The 18,557-nt window shown below is 36.2% G+C and overlaps 1 protein-coding gene across 3 annotated transcripts in view; it reads left to right on the top strand.

Annotated features, from left to right (window-relative positions):
* The window catches only part of GSTCD (glutathione S-transferase C-terminal domain containing), an 86,614-nt gene that overhangs the window by 9,831 nt on the left and 58,226 nt on the right, over nucleotides 1-18,557 (top strand). For all 3 annotated transcript variants that reach the window (XR_007708176.1, XR_007708177.1, XM_035537894.2), the window contains 3 exons: nucleotides 614-1,072; nucleotides 5,839-6,093; nucleotides 6,772-6,865. Coding sequence is in view for 1 of the 3 variants with exons in the window: in XM_035537894.2 (XP_035393787.1) it covers nucleotides 614-1,072; nucleotides 5,839-6,093; nucleotides 6,772-6,865 (808 nt within the window). In the remaining 2 variants the exon portion in view is untranslated. The remainder of the gene's footprint in view (nucleotides 1-613; nucleotides 1,073-5,838; nucleotides 6,094-6,771; nucleotides 6,866-18,557) is intronic.

Below are 18,557 nucleotides of genomic sequence, written 5' to 3'. Positions count from 1 at the left end.
TTCTGGTCTCTTCCTGGGACTGCTAGAAAACTTGGGTTCCATGTTTCAGATTGCTGCTAAGTGGGTAAACTGAATAAGACAAAAATTTTATGGTTCTAAAACCTTTAAGTACAGATACTAAGACATAAAACAGGACAATGATAATGTGAAAAAAAACGGGGTATTGTTTGGTTAGACTAAAGTTTCTTGACGTTGCATGCTAAAAAAAAAAAAGTGCTAATAAAGAATTTATGTAAAATAGATGTGTTCAAAATCTGTTTTGTGTCATCTTCTGATTCTGTCACCAGCAGTTGGAGATGACCTCTAGAAATTGCTCAGAGCTTTGCTTCTCATGAGTTACACAGCCACCCTAATCTTATGCCAATAATAAGGAATAAAAATCTGCTATACTGGATAACTGTTCATCCGGTTTTATATATAAAAATTAGCTTCCTAACTTGCTATTGAAAAAGTAACACAGAGCATCCCAGCTTCTAAGATTATCAAAGGATGTATTTAAAGCTGGAGTTACCACATTTGGCTAGAGTTTTTCTGTTTCAAATGGGCAAAAATGTACCTTGGATTTTGTTTTCTCCTCTTGTAGAGACATTAATCATGTAAATTTATCTGACAGGTTAGCCAGTGGACCAGACTTTGTGAGATCAGCATACCTCTGGCTGTTGAAGGATTTTTGACGGCATCTCCTGAGCACTGTCAGGCTGTCCCTGCTGACATTTTACATCTTGAAAGAAAACTTGGAGAACCTGTTCGAGTGCACAACGATGACAAAATTCGAAGGCAAAAACTTCAACAACAGAAGGCAGGTGCCGAGGCTGCGGTGCCTGGACTCGGTAAAGAAACGACAGAGGAAGGAAAAACAGTGGAGGTACACGATCATCCGCTTCCGAGTTTGGAACTGAGCGTAGCTTTCTCCAAGCTGCATGTCCAGGAAGCATCAAATGCGGTCCGAGAGGCCCCTGTCATCAGGAGAACAAAAACCTCTGACCTTCCGCCTTTGGACCACATTTTTGCAGAGGGGCTTTATTTTACCTTGGCAGATATAGTGCTTCTGCCATGCATCCATCAGTTCTTGGTAAGACAACTGCTTCTGCAAACATTAAGTAGTGTATATGTATTTTTGTAAGAATTGTACGATGTGTCCATTTAAAATCTATTGCAGCATTTGCAATGTGAGCTTAAACCAAAACAGCCTGTCTTTGTTTTTGTACAAAGAAAAGTCAGGGACTGGTGAGATCAACAACAGTAACTGTAAATACCCAGCATATTGGTACTTAGTAAGCATTGCTAGCTATTTAAATATTATGCTGAAATACTTTGGCAGGAAGTTGTTCAGAAAATTCTTGCATGAGAAGATATAAAGTTGACATGTAAAGTAAATTGTAATGTGCATAAAACAGAAGTAGGTAAGCATGAACCTATTGTAATTTTGGTTAGCATACTGAGGGGCAAGGCAAAGTGAGTTCTTAGCCATATTGATGTGTTTTTCCTATACTGATATTACCTGAATTGAAATTATTTTCAGCTTTGACTTGAAACTTTATGACTTTATCTTGAAATAGAATGCTTTTTGGGGAGGCAGTGAATAGGAGATTCAGAGACTATGGTAGCTTTTTGGAGTTGTAAATCCTTGACTTCCTTACATATTGTTGTGGTTTAGCCCGGCTGGCAGCCAAACACCACACAGCCGTTCGCTCACCCTCCCCCCTCCCTCTCCGGGACGGGGGAGAGAAATGGGAAAGTGAAGCCTGTGAGTTGAGATAAGGACAGTTTATTAGGACAGGGAAAATAATAACAATAATAATAATAATAATAATAATAATAGTAATAATGTGTACAAAGTGATGCACAATGCAATTGCTCACCACCCGTTGACCGATGCCCAGCCTATCCCCGAGCAGCCGGCCCCCCCACCCCGGCTAGCCACCCCTATATATTGTTCAGCATGACGTCAGATGGTATGGAATACCCCTTTGGCCAGTTTGGGTCAGCTGTCCTGGGTCTGTCCCCTCCCAGCTCCTGCTGCACCCCCAGCCTGCTCGCTAGCAGGACAGAGCGAGAAGCTGAAAAGTCCTTGGCTTGGTGTAAGCACTGCTCTACAACAATTAAAACATCAGCATGTTATCAGCGCTCTTCTCATCCTAATCCAAAACATAGCACCCTGCCAGCTACTAGGAGGAAAATTAACTCTGTCCTACCTGAAGCCAGGACAGATATATAGGAGCTGAGGAGACACTCAGGTATTGGCCAGGGTAGACTTCCAAAAACTAATTTGTTTATGTGACTGGTGTATAATTTCTTGAGGCTCTTTTGAGAGAGTTTTTGTCTGCACATATTTCCTTTTAAAATACGGGATGCAATGATTTCTGATTTACTCATTTTCTACATAGTATGTTGACATTCTTAACCTCTGGTGTTGTTTTCTTCTAGTTCCTAGAAATGACTCTTTCATTTGGGACGAAACATTCCTATGGAGACAGCACTGCTTTAGTCTGTCTCAAATTAATCCTTTTTTTTTTATCAGGCCCTCCCATAAAACAAGCCAGCTTCTTTCCACATCTGTAGATAAAGATGAGCGCGTAGGACAGTATAATACCTTCATATCAGCAAACCTTTTATTCTTCTGTGCAGTTCTGTGGGCTTATTATTTATTTATTTTTATTTTTATAAAGCTTGGTCTGTGTTCTTCTCCAAGTAAGGTCTGATCACTGTGACCCTGCTCAGAAGGAAAATGTTGTGTCTAGGGATCCAGCTTCTTTGGGACGTGCCTCAGCACCTCAAACCTCAGTAATCTGTAGTTTTGTCATTCATGGTATTGTTGCTGCTAAACTGGTCTCTGCAGCTTGTGGAAGGTCCTTTGTTTACTGCAGTGAAAGGAGAAATTCCTTGGAAAACATATTGCATAGCCCAGTAAAGCCAAGAGATTTGATTACGTTCCCCCCACCTCCTTCTGCCCCAGCCTTTTCTCATCTCTGGAAAGAAGCTTAGAACTGCAAGTGACTTGAGTTCAGCTTTGGAGCCAATTTTACAGTGCAGCAAAACTGCGTGAGGGTCTTGCCCAGCGCAATCTGTGTACTTGGGTTTATGAGGATGTAAACACAGAAAAGAATTAAGGAAATGACAACTCTATTTCATATGATAATAAAAGGATGCAATGAAGTTGCCTACGACCACTGTTCCTGCAGGTACTGTACAAGACTGATAGCAAAACACGGCGTCTGTTGCCAAGAAGAGCTCTGAATGAATTTAGTATTTGCATTTTGATACAAGTTGTTTTGCCACATTTGCCTTATGGTGTTAAAAAACAAATGGAATTCCTGGAGAAGATGCTGTTGGTCTCTCTGAGGTAAAAAAAAAAAAAAAAAAAAAAAAAAAAAAAAAAGTCTCTAATATCAAGACAATCACTAACAAACATTATTATGTGCTAAATGTCCCCTATAACTTCTTTCACCAAGGTCATTATCCTCAGTGGATTTCTGTATGACGGTACTAATGTGGGAGTCCAGAAGTAGATCAACGTGTTCACCTGTGGATTAAGATCTTTAATTATTTAACAGAAATGATTATTAATTCATCTCTGCTTGAAGGTCCCTTCCACTGAACTGTTCTGTTCCTGGATTGTCTTTAAAAAATCGTTATAGTTGCACTTCACTTTGCTTTAAGGGTTTAAATAATGAAGTCTTCAATGGGTATATGTCTGGAAAGTATCATGCAATAAATGTGAGGAAACCCATAGCTGATTGTAATTGTAATTACCAAAAGTAAGATAATGAAGCTGAAGAGTTGTTTTTCATTACCTCATTCCATTTCTGTTATCTTTCTGAGGTTAGCCTTGTTACGCTTCCTATTAGTTGTAACTGTTTAAAATTAATAGGAGAATAACAAAAGCTGGGCTCTCCATCTGGGAGAAACCACTATTCACTTTTTAAAATACAATGTAGAACACTTGTTATCAAGTGTAACAGTACCTCTTAGAATTGCTTTCCGAAAGACTTCTTCCTTAACTGAATTAATATATTTCTGCCTGTGTTACTATTGTGATATTGAATTAGATATTAAAATTACAGTTCATACTCCTTTTGTTCCTTTAGGTATTACTAATTACTGATGATTACCCTAAGAACTTTATAAACACAGCATGCAAGAAAGCTGCTTAAAATTTTGTGTCATGTCAAGTGTTCTCTACCAATTTCTATTTCCACGCTGTGCAGATGTGTGGAAGAATACCATTTTTGCTTGGCCTTTTCTGACTTTTCATGTGAGCATGGTTTGCAATTTTCTTTTCGAAGCATGCGCAACATTACAGGATAGTTGAGGTCAGAAGGGACCTCTGAAGGTCATCTTGTCCAGTCCCCTGCGCAGAGCAGGGCCACTTAGAGCAGGTTGCCCAGGACCGTGTTTAATCAGGTTATGAGTACCTCCAAGGATGGAGATAACCTGAAAAAAGCTTACCTACATTTCAGCTTTCATTTCAGCACAATCATTTTATACTCCTAAAGTTTTACAGAATGAAGTTCACTGCACAAGGTAACTTTTTCCTTATTTTTGAAATAAGGGAGTGTTGTTTTGATATGTCGATTAAAATACTCTTAATGTCCAGCAGTAACTTTAGTTTTAGTTAATCCTTGTGTGGGTTGTAGGTTCTCTGATCCAGCAAAGCTCTAAACAAATAACATTTCTCAATTGTTTTTTCTCAGTTTAGTCATATATACAGACAGGTAGGTTTGTGGAATTTTTTATTACAGCTGAGGGAAGGTGGGGACCAGAGGAATCCCAAACATTCATCTCTATGGCCCTTTCATTTCAAAGCTACTGCAACCATTTGAAGTTTCTTTCCTCTTCCTTTTCACTCTTCAGAATGAACAAACTGATATTTCAGTGCTACCAACAAAGAACTGTCATGGCAAATTCACAGCTATGAGGCATCTCTGAGATGTCTCCAGGGTGATTACACAACGAAATTATTTTAGAATAATTAAATAGTGATATTAAGTACATTTTATTAAAGATCTGTTTCTATATATATAGGATATCATCATTTTGCTGTCTTTGAATATAAATTTTTGTTTGCTGTGTAAATTTTAAATACTGGAGTGTAGGAAGTTGTTGACTTCGCACATAGCACATGAACTTGGTAAAGCCAGTTCTTGGCAGTAGGTGTGTAGAGAATATATCCAGGTTTGCTGTATATTTCACTTGTACTGAAGAGAATTACGAGAAGTTTAAAAAGTTGAAGAGGATGATCTTCACTGTTCTGAAACATTTGGGAATGTGAACAGAAATTACTTTAGTTCACTGAATGCATCCTTTTTAAGATTAGATGGTCTTCATTAAAAATTGTGATTTGAGTATTTTTTTTTTTTTGTAATATATGTATCACATTCAGACTTACGATTTTACACTTTAGGATACACTCAAGATTTCAATTTCTGTTGAAGGCCACTTTGCTGTAAGTTCAGCATTCATTGCAAATTACGGGATTTTGTGATTACCAACAAAAATGAATCATTCCCTTGTTAGGAAATAGCAGATAATTAAGAATATTATTTTAAATGCTGTTTTCCTGTTACTGTCTTAAATTGTGATTAAAATTGGCCACGTAAGGACTTTCGCTCTAGAAAGCACATGAGAATTATAGACAATGTTTAAATGGCCAGCTGGCATTTCCAGTGGCAGGCCAGAGTTCTTAACTAGCTAAGTGTTTTCATTAGCAGCACGCTATGAGTGAACATCTTGAGCTTTAGCATGGAACTAAGCTCACTTCCATAGTTCATGCCTTCTGTTTGTGGCTTATAGGAAAAATTGTATAATAGTAAGTTATCTTTCCATTTATTTTTCTAGGTTCACAGCAAAAAACAAGGAAAAAATCTGGCAAACTTGCCTCTGATATCCAGTTGGTATCAAAGAGTTCAAGAAGTACCTGGAGTAAAGAAAGCTGCTGACAAATGCAGTATGCAACTTCTCCAGCTTCCAGAGTTGATGCCTGCTCCAGAGGAACAGCTACAAGACTTCTCTTCAGTTCCTGATGAATTGGAAGAGGAGCCTGAAGACAGTCATTTTATAGGTGGTCCAAGGCCAACTATGACTAAGTTAATGGTAATTTAAGACTTTTTAATGAGTTAATTTCATGGTAATATTCAGCTTGATTCAAGGTAGATGGATTGCAGAGGCTCTTCGACAGCCTTGAACAGTTTAATGAATTTTGTCTGATATGCGTTGACTTAGAAGGGATTTTACTTTTTTTGCTCAGTTAACAATATTTGACTGTTCAGGAATCAAGCAAACATAGGATGCTGGAGGCTCTGTTAATAATTCTCAGGAATCAAAGTAAGCTTTTGTTTAAATTGTGATATTATCTTCCTCTTTTAAAGATATGTATAAAAAAAGATGACAAAAGATGTTGCTTTTATGTTTGGTTTAAGTATTCTATCATTTCTGCTTTTTTTTTTTTTTTTTGCTATTTCCTTTGAGCTTTGAACATCTGAGATCCATAATGAGTTTTGTTAAAGAAAACTCTCCATCGTGTTCCATAACTCTCCATATTTCTTTGCACAGATGCTGTCAGCCTCTTCTAAATAAAATGAACAGGGCTTTCCTGTGAAAATGAGATAAATACATAATTTGAATCCCAAATAATATAGTCATCTGCCTAAGTTTCACCTAGGCTGAAAGTGGTGCAGTTTGATCTGATGTCTTTAAGTTTGGTGTGAATTTTGCTACCAACTTCAGTAGATAAAGGATCGGAGCCTTATTTTTTTGTTCTCTTTCACATAGGAAAGCGGTATTGAGGCAAAATTTTCTCCTCATCCATGCCCTAGCTGGACTATAGACTGGACCAATCTCCCATCAGCAGTCAGTCCTGGAGAAGGTAAGGTTTTTAGGTATGCGTGTGTCTAACAGTGCCTTTTTCTGGTGTAGCTACTTAACTGTTTCAGAGGAATGTATGTCACTTCTCATCAGTGTATTTCAAAGCTATGTAGAACAGGTAAGCAGTTTCAAATCTGTTTTAAAATGCAGGCTGTTCATAACACATGGTGAGAGGACTTAGGTCATCAACAGATGACGACCAAACTGGGAATAAAAGCTTGACCTTGAATCCTCGGCTTTTTCCTCACTGCTTCACCCCTTTCCTGAACTTTTCTTCATATCTAGGGCAGTAAATTTTGGCTACATGATGTTAATATAATCAGCATGAATGTTATACGTGGACTACATCTCCCAAAGCAGTAGCAGCTGATTTCATTATGATGAAAATAATCTGAATTAGAAAAATTTGGAAGATACATATCAGTCTTCCCTTTTGTGGCAGTGTTCCTTGCCCTGTAGGGGTTGTTTTCTTTGCTGAATTGCAGAGCAGTCTGCTGCCCAGTGGCTGTAGTTCTACAGAGAACAAAGAGATTTACCACAGCATTTGTTGTTTTTATTGGTGTTGTGAATATTGAATACCTCTTCTACCACACAGTAGAGTTGCCTCTGAAAGGTTTTGTAGATACTGCCAGACCATAAGAAGTTAGTGGACTTAACTCCTTTCTACGAGGAACAAAAGGGTTTGTGTTCTTTAGCCATAGAGACTTACACAAAATACTTTTTATTTATTTATTTTGTTTTACCACTGTGTGAGAACAAGCGAGTATTCCCATCTATGATACAGGGTTTATAAATGTAAAATCAAATGTGAAGTTGGTTTCTTCTGTTTTGTACCTGTGTGTTGTTCACAAAACCGTGACAACCTTCATGTGTACCATGAGTAGGTTTATAGTTTTATATGGAAATTCTCACGTTCTTCTAACGTGAACTCTTTTTCCCTGGTTTTCTCCTGAGAGAACTCTTTACTGAGAAGCTGCACACCCTGCTTGAGTTACTGGTCCATTCTATCCTTTAGCATGGAATTAAAAAATAGCTCGTTTGCATCTGTCAACATTATACCATGCTTCTTCAGACTTTAGTTGTGTGTATGTGCTCTCTTTTTTTTCATGTTTGCTGAAATAGTTACTCATGACATCGATACCTAAAATTGATTTTCAGTTCAATTTTTGGGAGTATGTGGCAAGGGAAGATTTGCTGGCTCAACAAGGGTGGCAGGAGAGGGAGGCTTCGTCCCCACCCCATCCCAACCACAATGATGCTGATGCCATTCACTGATTTAGGGAAACTCCAAATGGTTGTGCTTTTAGTCCAGGGTCAACAGTGTCACATGGAGCAAAAAGAAATTTCCCGATAAGATAATTGATTTCGCTTTTCAGTGGGATACATCTATGTGCTTACCTCTTCTGCTACGCATGGGACTGCTCTCTGTTGCCTGATTCTTCTGCTAGTAAAACCTAATTATTATTGCATGAATTGAATTCTCAGTGTTTTATTACTAAATCCTGCCTGATATGCTAAGAAAATAGTCACTGAACCTGACAGGGTTTTAAACTGGATTTGAGTAATGCAGTTCAAGTATTTCAAGCAGATTACCTCTATGATTGGGAAATAAATTACCTTTTATTGATGTTCATGGAAGTTGAGACAAAATAATGAATATTTCAGTTAAAACTTGCATTGTTTTTTTATCTACAGTAAGTTTGATTAGCTGGCAAATGATAATTTAGTATCATACATGACACTATTTCTTTGTTCTATCTCAGATTAAATAGTCATAATTTGTGTTATATATATGTGAAAGTTCTTGGATTGAATAGTTCAGCCTGTCTGTAAGACTAATTAGACCACCTTGCTGTCACACCTGTTCACTACAGAAAAGAATTACTGATGATTGTCATTCTACTGTAGTCACGTAAATAAATTTTTTCGTTCAGTATTTTTGGTAGGGATTATTTATTGTGGCAAAACAACAGATTATGGCATCATGATTTGTGTTTCATTTACTTAGTCATATTTCTGAAGCAAAATGAGATAGGACTAGAACTAAGTGGTTTACCTGCTCCAGTTTTTAATAGTATTTGATTGATGACAATGCACTCGTGTTTACATTCTTTATATCCTCCAGCTTTTTAAATTCCTGCTATTATCTCAATTGCTTCTAAAATATTTGGCTTCAAAAATTGTGTGCATCAACCTTGAAATGTGTGAATCCATAAGCCTTTGTGAACACCTCGTTCTGTATTTATAACTTCGCAAATGTCCCAAAATGCAGTATCTTGTGTCCTCTGTAGCTGTTGATATCCGAGGATATTGTACTTGTTGCAAACTTTTTTTTTCTGGATGGAATTTAACATAAAACATTTATTTTAAAATGTATTGTAAACATTGGTTCTGTTCTAGTTAACTGCATAAAAGCTTGCTACTTTTAATTGTATTTTTTCTAAGGTCGTTTTCCAAATCTGTGATTAGATCAGAAATATGTTGATATTGTCTACAGACAATATTACATACAGAAGCAAAAACCTCTCATCACTTTGTTGTTTCTTCCATATAGTGTATAAAGATATTTCTTCAAGCTCCCAAACCAAGTCTGTCTGCCTAATTGCATGTCTTGATATTGAAATAATTTCTGCAAAATCTTGAAAGAAAATGCAGTATTTCTAAGGTAGACAGAGGAATAGAGGGATAGAAGAATACTGGATGCTTGTGTGCCATTAAAATACATTGTGAAATAATTTGCAGTGTTTGCTATAATGGCTTCATTTGACAGGAGACACGAGTTAGGAGTCCTAACCAAGCTTGTGTTGAGCTTTACAGAGAGGTAAAGGTTGTTATGGTTGGAAATGTGAACAAATAGAAGAGGGTGGCAGGTCTAAGTGTAAAAGTACAATGGCAGAGTGAAGGAAAATGACATATTTGCATCAGTAGTAATGAGGAATAATAATATGATGTGTGTCAGCGTAGCAAATGTTTTCTTTTTTTTTTTTTCCCTAAAAAAGCGGTGGCTGAAATCTGGGGAGGAGGGGGCTATTGAAATGAGACTGCTGAATAGAAGTAATGTGCTAGTGTTGATTAAATGTGAGGTCTGGGAAAAAGGAGGTAGATTGTATTTGATGAGATTTGTGACCAACAAAGAAATAGAGCATCTTTCTGTGGTTTCATAGTTCTTACTAGGCAGCAGCAGAAAAAATTTTCTCTCCTTTTTGGAACTTCAGTCAACACTGGAGTCTTTGTTTGTGTTCCTGGTGCTGTGTATGTGTGGAACAGTTCCTTGTCTTCAGTTTAAGTTCTTATTATCTGCAAAGGCTTGGTGGATATCAAGATCACTTTGCCTGGTTATGATTAGAGAAGATTCCTTTAGGTTCACCCAAAGCACGTTAGGGGGAAGGGGAGGAGTGTATGTGTGTGTGGGAGTGATGACCCTTGTCTCTGCTTTATTATTCTGCTGATTTATGAGGATGTAAGTCTTTGGTGCTGTCATTTTTTTTCCACCGAATAATGAGTTCACTGTCAAAGAGGAGAAAAATGATTTTTTTATAACAGAATGCTTTTTGAATCTTTTTTTTTTCTTTACACCATCTTTTTATTTATTTTGCTTTTTTACCCAACTGTGAAATTCAAAGTGAGAAATAACTGACCCACAGTCACAAACTCTTACTTCTTCTCTCATGAGTTCAAATACTTGTAGAGCAGGAAGTATTTAAAATAGAAAAATGCCTTATTTGTGAGACCTCATTCTGAAATTACCAGCTAGACTGAGAGTGTGCATGTAATAGTATTTACTTACAAAGGTGGTGGTTAGCTGGGAGAAAATTCAGACTGTTCTTTCCTAAGTGTGAAAGTGATCACAGTATGAACATAGCATGTATTAAACTGCATTTGGTAGGATTGTCTGTAATGCTGTCTTTCTGATGAGCTTTTTCTTAAATGAAGGAATTTTAGGAGGTCAGAAAAGAGCTCCTTAGCTGAAATATGACTTGCTATATTAGGTGGATGTGAAGGGACACCTGATATCACTTTTAGTATACTAAAAACTTGGAGTGCATGCACAGCAGAAGGTGGAGGGGGCAGTTACAGAACCTGGGAAGAGTTTGAGGTGGAGGATGTTAATTTAAAAAGCGTAGGCAAATTAATAAAGTTAAATCAAAATAAACGTAATGCGTTTTACAAGTGAAGCTTGCTCTTTCCAATTAATGGAAGACATATAGCCCTTTAATTGTGTAGTTGGTCCTACTCACAGGGCCAATTTTCTGAAACAAGTGCATTTTAATGGATTGTTTATAAACATAACACCCAGAGAAACATGTTAATTATTGTATGTACTTCCTTATTCCTTGCTAGGAGTTGCTTGATTCCTAGTGTTGAATTGATTTGAATAAGTGCTTGACTTACAGAGTTGAAGTTCTCTGTGTATGAATTTTAAAAAGCCAATGCAGAAAAAGAAAAGGCCTTTCACATCCGCTGTGTCCAGCTCACAGCTATAGGAGAGGCCATCAATCCATCGCAAGGCAATGCCTGCCGGCCTGGGTGAAGCGCAGAGTGACTCTCATCAAGTCTGTTGGTTTTATGCTTGATTTGTGATCAGTGACAAGCTGATGGCCTAATGGGAATGGCTATATAAAACTTACTCACTTGATACTTGCCCCTCCATTTGCATTCAAATCTTCAGACATTTGAGGAAGTCACTAGATTTTTAGAAAACTTACTGAGTTTGTAAAGGACAAATTTGGAAAGCACAACATCCAATATTCACGCTGTCCCTGACATGGTTACTGAGAAAAGAGATACGTTACCTTGATATATAAGCCACAGAATAATTCATAATATGCTGTAAATGTTTCTCTTGGGGAGGGGGAAAACCCAAAAAACCACAAAACAGAATTCAGGAAATACATGTATATAATATCTTAAAGGTTGCCTCTGTTGTCTTCTTTACCTTAATAATTTATGTCAGCCCAGAATCTGATCCTTAGTGTTTTTACTTTGAGGGGTCTGCTCTTATTAATAGGCATATTTTAATATTTGCATGAATATAAATCTTACTAAAAGTGCCAAATTCAGTTATTTATGTACATACAGAGTACAGAATGTTCACATTAGAAATAGAGTGCTTGTCTGAATTATAAGAAAAAATAGTCACATGAGAAAGAAGCTGCTCTTACTGTGCCACCCTTCTTTGTTTGGTAGTGTAGTAACGATCATTGTTTCCCAGGAGGAAATGCTGCTCCATTTTTTTTTCCTTTTTTCTTTTTGAGGTATCATGTTTTCTGTTTTTATGAAGCAAAAACATAAATGAAACACTTCGAATATAATTTCTGATGACTGATTATCTCAAATCATTTGAGTATGATAAGAAATTATGAGTTTATCTATCACGTTGATTTGAGAATTGACATCACGATATTTATGATCAGATGAAGAATATAACACTTTCTTAAAATTCTTTTTAAACAAACTCCTTACGAATTAAGAACATGGAAAGAGAGAAATTTCTGTTATCTTTATATGTCTCTCTGAAAAAAATATTTTACGCTTGACTGTATTTCTGCAGAGGAATTGTTTGTCAAAGTCTTACCCTCTTTAAAAACATATCGTTAAAAACCCAAGGTAGTGAAAGTTGCTTCCCTTTAGAAGGAGAATCTCTGTGTTCCACAATTATTCCATAGAGCTGTTGCTCATGTTTATGTCATTAATTAATTGCACACCAGGTTTTGTTTTTAACATACTGCCCAGTATAACTTAATGGTTAATGCAATACAAATCTTTTTTTCTGGAAGAAAGCAAAATGAATTACAGATATTTGGCTGACACTTTGTTGCACTGACATTGTTAAAATATATCTTGCAAAGGCATGAGTGATTTCCTTCATTGGCAAAAATCTGCTAAATAAAAATTCATTGGAATGTGGATTTCGATGTTTTTTTATAGCTGGACAGCCATTGATCCTGGAGATCCCACTTATGTATATTATTTCAAGCAGTTTGGTTTGTCCTCTGAGGTCAGCTGTCAAGGATTGTGTTTACTGATCAATGTAAGTGCTTGGCAAATACTGAGTACTCTATCAGTAATTTGCTACTCTGGATACTCTCTCCCCTTACCTATTCTCTTCTGCTTTTCTCTCCGTAAACACTAGTTTTATAGGACATTTTATAAGAAACTTACATTAGGCTTTTAGAAAGTATTAGAAAGCAAAGTATGCAGAAGAATTTATTTCAATAGCTTACTTCATCTGCTTTCTGTGAGACACAAATTAGTATTTTTTTCCATTTACAGATAAATAATACAAGGCTTAGGAGCTGCAATCTTTGTCTATTAACAAATTAATGTAATCAAAACAGGTTTCCCCATGAGGCTGTTTTTTCAGGTTTGATCTATGACACTGTTCAGTGCAATCTGTAGTCTAGGTTTCCAATGTGCGTAACTCATGAGTTAAGGCATCAGGTATTTTGGTGTCTACACTCGAGATAAACCCTCTGGTCTTTGAAGACTAAATATATGCACATAGATGTGATCCTGTTTGTAAAATTCATTTACCTATTTGCTAAGAAGTTGCTTTGTAAAATGATTTCCCAGGTTTCAAAACTCCTCCCAGCTACCCCCATCCCCTACACCACTCAGTACCTCTTCTTTCTTCATCTAGACAGGATCTGAAATACTAATGGAGTAAGAAATGGCTTTGCGCTCTGTTTCTTTATTTCAGTAAGACTCTTGAAATTCATCAATTCGTAAATTTTAAGGCTGGAAAGACAGTATGATCATCTATACCTGTCTGCTGCCTGATGCTGGCTATAAGCGAAATCTGTAATTGCTTGGACCATGCTGAATAGTTCACTGAATAATAATAATTTTAGAAAGACACCTAGCTGAAGGCAGAGTTGTGTTCACAGTACAATTTTATTTCTCCAAAATGGAGATTAAACTATAAATTACGTATTCAAGAGTGAAAGAGTATGTTGTGAAGGAGAGCAGCTTTAAAAAAGAACTTTGATTCAGCTCATTGGGTGGGCCGACAAGAACAAAACATTGTTTACAATTTTAGTTTAGAAACGTCTTCAAAACGTAAGTACTTTTAAACAACACAGTCTAGAACAATAACATGGTGTTACAGTTCTGTGGAATTAACTGATGTTTTGATTAGGCAGCCCTAGTGGTATACGAGGCAACAATCCTGAAGGATCATTGTTACCTTCCACTTCCAGAACTGATATTAAGTAAAAGATACTTATCTAATATCAGACACTATGTTAAAGAAAGATATCCAACTAAGGATGATGGTGGTGGTTTACTCTTCAGCTGAAGAAAACTTCAAAAAATGTTCAGGCTTCATTTACAAAATTAGTGTTAATGAAAAGGGGGAAACATCAATGAGCTAAGATGAGATTCTTCGTTTTGATCCATCAACCACCGAAAAGCTTAGCTTCCCGCTGAGTTCCCTGTATTTTGGACAAAATGATGCTTTCTTCAGTTTTATGCTTATACCAGATGTGAGTCATTCTCTAATTGGATTTTGAGTAGACAATACTAAAATGTTTTAACAGCAGCTGTTTTTTACTTTTTTATTTTTTTAATTTTACCTGTGTTGAAGGGAAACAGCATGAAGTGATGTCATTATCTTTTAGCCATTTTAAGTTTTTCACTTCAATCCATATTAAAAGTATAATTGTTAGCAAAACTTGCTAACATTAACTTGTGGAATAAATGCTTTATTAGATGCAGAGCTGTTTGTTTTGAAATTGTTAGCGAGATTGATTCAATATATGCAAGTTGCTTCTAGGATTATTTTGTGAAGGTAGGTCACAGCTATTTTGTTTTGTTCTTTCTTTTATATTGGCATTACCTTTGGACTATTTTAGTCTCGAGAGATGCTTCTGAGATGTGAATACGTGATGCTTAAAAATCAAAGCTGTTTTGGGGAATCTGATATTTTATTAAAATTCTTACTAATCAAGAGATGCAAATTCTGTGTTTTACTTTAAATGTTAAAAGCAACAGCATTTCTAAAATGAGATCCAGGCAGTCATTTATTCCATAAAACAAAAAGTTGAAAGAAACACTTTAAAGTTCTCTATTTCCCTTCCAAGCCTGTCAGAACTTTTTGAAAGACTTTGAAGATTTTTTAAAAATAGTTTTGTAGCCTATTTCAGTATCTCAAGCATCCTGAAGCAGGAACTCATCCTTCTTCTTCAACTGATTTTTCCATATCAGACAGCTCTTTGCCTGCAAGCCACATGGGTAACAATCCAAGTGAAGCTCAGCTGAAGCTGCTTCTCATTAACCTTTCCTTACAGCTATAGTTTAGCTGCACTCATTTAAAAGTTTAAACCATGTTTATGATGGCCTTGTACTTTGCAATTCAAGATCTGGAAAACCTGGGATGGTGATGGAGCTATGTTGTCTCATATTCCTAATAAATACTTGAGAAGTGAATGATTTTGAGAAACAAAGAGATGTAGGCTAGAATATAGGTAATGTTGATATCTGAGGTGATAAGTGTATGAAAAACAAGCTTATTACTGCAATTTCACTATTTTATGTGGCTTATCATAATAAGATTGTTCTCGCAAAACTTTAGACATCACGTGTGACTTTTTTGGACTTTTTGATTGCTCTGGGGTATAGTATTCTACAATTTTGATGGGAGTTTGAGTTCAATAACTAATTTGTAGACCAAGAAAAAAAATCTTTATGCAGCTGGCAATTATAAATTGCCTGTGCCACTAAACCAGATGATTTGTCTGTGGCAATATGTACTCTTCCTACTACTGTGCTCTTCCTCCATTTTTCTTTTCTTTTCGTCTTGGTTGCCAAACTACATAAGGGAAAGGAATGAATTATTTTATTAAGAAGCATACCTGGAGACAAGAGGCAAAGCTATTATATGGCTAAGTTAAATTAATGTGCAGTTATGAGCTTTTGAGTACAATGTTTCACTGAAATTGATACTTTCTGAAAAATTTTGGCACGTTTGTTTTCTTCAAAGTCTGTTGTATTCTAAGTACTGTTTTGAACTAAATGATATTATTCTTAACATCCTCTGAAATATTCAAAACCTGCAAAGAAAAAAAAACCAGCAGTTGCTAATGCACCTTATTAAAAATCATACTAGAAAGAAAAAATACCAACACAGCTGTATTTTGATCCTGTTATGGGTAAGAAGGTGTTATGGTGCAGGTGATTGACAGGCTTTCCACAAGGCTAATAATTGCAGTGTGAGGTACTGAAAAGTGTCACCTTTGTTTTAGTGGCATGCTTTGGGGACTAAGTGTAAACCCTCCGAGAATTCCTGAGGCCTTAGCCCTTTGTATAGAATATCCCCTGGAACACGAGTTCAATTTTCGATGAAGTTTAATCCCTAGAGGTATAGTTTTACAATTCACAAGTCCTTCTTAAATGCGATTTAATTAGGCTTCTGAGAGATTTGTTTTATAGAGAACAGTATATAAAGTTTAGTAGAGGCTTTTTTTCAGCCCCTTTGCGGTTTGTGTTTATTTACTGAACATATCTGGAGAAATAGAATTAAATGTTGCAATTTGCCAGTTGAAATGTTCTTGGGATTTACGATGCGGGAACTGAAGGCAATTTTTAATGACTTGTTTTTGTAAATTCACAGTAGCCTCAGTTCTGACAGTTAAATTAAAACATGTTCTTGACTAAACAAGAGTAAACTTCTGCGAAATGTCTGCACTTGACAGTCATTGGGTATGTGTAAGCAGAATTTGGGTGTGGTCTGCCCTAGAAAGAATATGTAGCTTCTTTCATTAGACTGTGCTTTTTTGTGTGTTTTTAATCTCATCTAAAGTTCTCTGACACATGGAAGGACATAAAAAGCAAAAACATTAACACGTCGGTAACTATCAGGTATTTTATTAACATAACAGTTAAATTAATTGTCCATGTCTTCCTCAGCAATCTGTCATGAAACTTAAATGGCCTGCTAAGTAACTCTGGCCTTTGTTTCACATAAACTGTTTGGTCTTATGCTTTTCCTGATGTCATATGAGTAGAGTGTACGTGTTTCTTTGTCCTGATTTTATTTCTGTGTTCCATGTTCATGGGATAGAAAAGCCCCTGAATTATTTATCTCTTAAGGCAGAGGTCTAAAGGACAAGGGTCTGCTATGTAGTCGATAGCATGGAATTGCAGGTCATTCTTTACAGAGTATTACTACTGAGGAAAGAAGGATTGATGATCCATTCTAGAAATTTTGCCTGGGACAAAGGCCAGCATAAATCCAGGACAGATAATTAATGTGATACAGAAAGGTGTGGCTCAAAATCATAAGCAGGGGTATTTTGGGGGAAGACAGAATATATAGAAATTTATCACCTTTGATAGTCAGTAAAGGTGTATTTAAGAGTGATGCTGTGGTACACAGTGATACTTTGCAGAGAAGACAGTGGTGACACATTGTTTCCTCCTCTCTGTCTTGAAAATACATGCATTAACTTTTTTTTTTTTTTTGAGAATACCGTTCCTAGTGTTTCCATTTCATACTAACGTGACGCCATGTATGCCATCCGGTCTAAATGGCATTGAGAATTATCCGGATGCAGACCATTCATGCACTGCTGGCCCTCATGAGGTTCTCATAGCAGCTGGATAAATAGTTATCAAAAATACTTGCCTCTTTCAGAACTTCAGCAAAAATGTAAACAGATAATTAGATAGGAAAATGCTATATTTTGTTGTTATTGTTGTACGTGTTCCATTTGTTTTTTCTTGCTTGGTTCTGAATAGTTCAAAATAGACTTTGTCTGCTGCTGAATAGTAACTAATTGCCTATTTCGTGAATCTTGCTCAACGTACTTAGTACATGTCAACTTTTCTACAGAGCACGTATAGTGTCCAAACTTAGAGCAAATTTGTTTTTTGTATCTTGTCCAATTCTAAATCTGTACATTCCTGATTTTCAGCATTTTGCAATAATTCTTTAGTTAATACTGTACACAGTTTTGGAATGTGAATTCCTTAAAAAAAAACACAAAAAAACACAACCAACCAACCAAATAAATAACACAGCAAACTTTGGATATCTAAACATCTGTCCTATATCTGCATAAGTGGAAAGATTGCCTTTACTTCTTCGGGGGCAATATTTTCCTTTTTGAAAGATTTTTTAAACTATCTAAATGTTTAATCAAATGTAGTAATGAAGTCCGTATGCATTAGTATATCTATATTAACAAGAAAGATATAGGGAGAGAGGCAATTGGTTCCTTTTTCTGTCTCCAAATAATCTGAATATGCTGCTGAAAAAAAAGTAAAATTACTGATGAAATTAGCCTTCATGTTTTTTTTTTTTCTAGAATATAGTAATATCTTAGTATTCCAGTTGCTGTACATTTTAAATTGGTCTATTGTAGTACCAGCATTGTCTTTAAATGAGACATTTCAACTGCTTTGGTGTCCGTACTGTAAAATGTCTTCGCTGCTACATTGAAGATTGTTCTGTAAGTTTTCTTATTAGACTTATTAAACTTAAATCCCTGCTACATCTGTAATAGGGTGTAACCACTGTACAGCTCGTGTCCTTTAGCCATTTCATGTGCCATCCACTTGCCACACATGAGAATATGGAGGTTCATGATTTATAGATTTATACAGTGTAATCAATACAAGGATTTAAAGTTATTTTTCCCTTTCTTTGCAGTATTTTTATTAGCTCATTTACATTGTTTTCTTAGCATTGTAGC

This window comes from Cygnus atratus, chromosome 4 (assembly GCF_013377495.2).
Source record: "Cygnus atratus isolate AKBS03 ecotype Queensland, Australia chromosome 4, CAtr_DNAZoo_HiC_assembly, whole genome shotgun sequence".
Classification (NCBI taxonomy): domain Eukaryota; kingdom Metazoa; phylum Chordata; class Aves; order Anseriformes; family Anatidae; genus Cygnus; species Cygnus atratus.
This window is presented reverse-complemented; position numbering and strand designations above follow the sequence as displayed.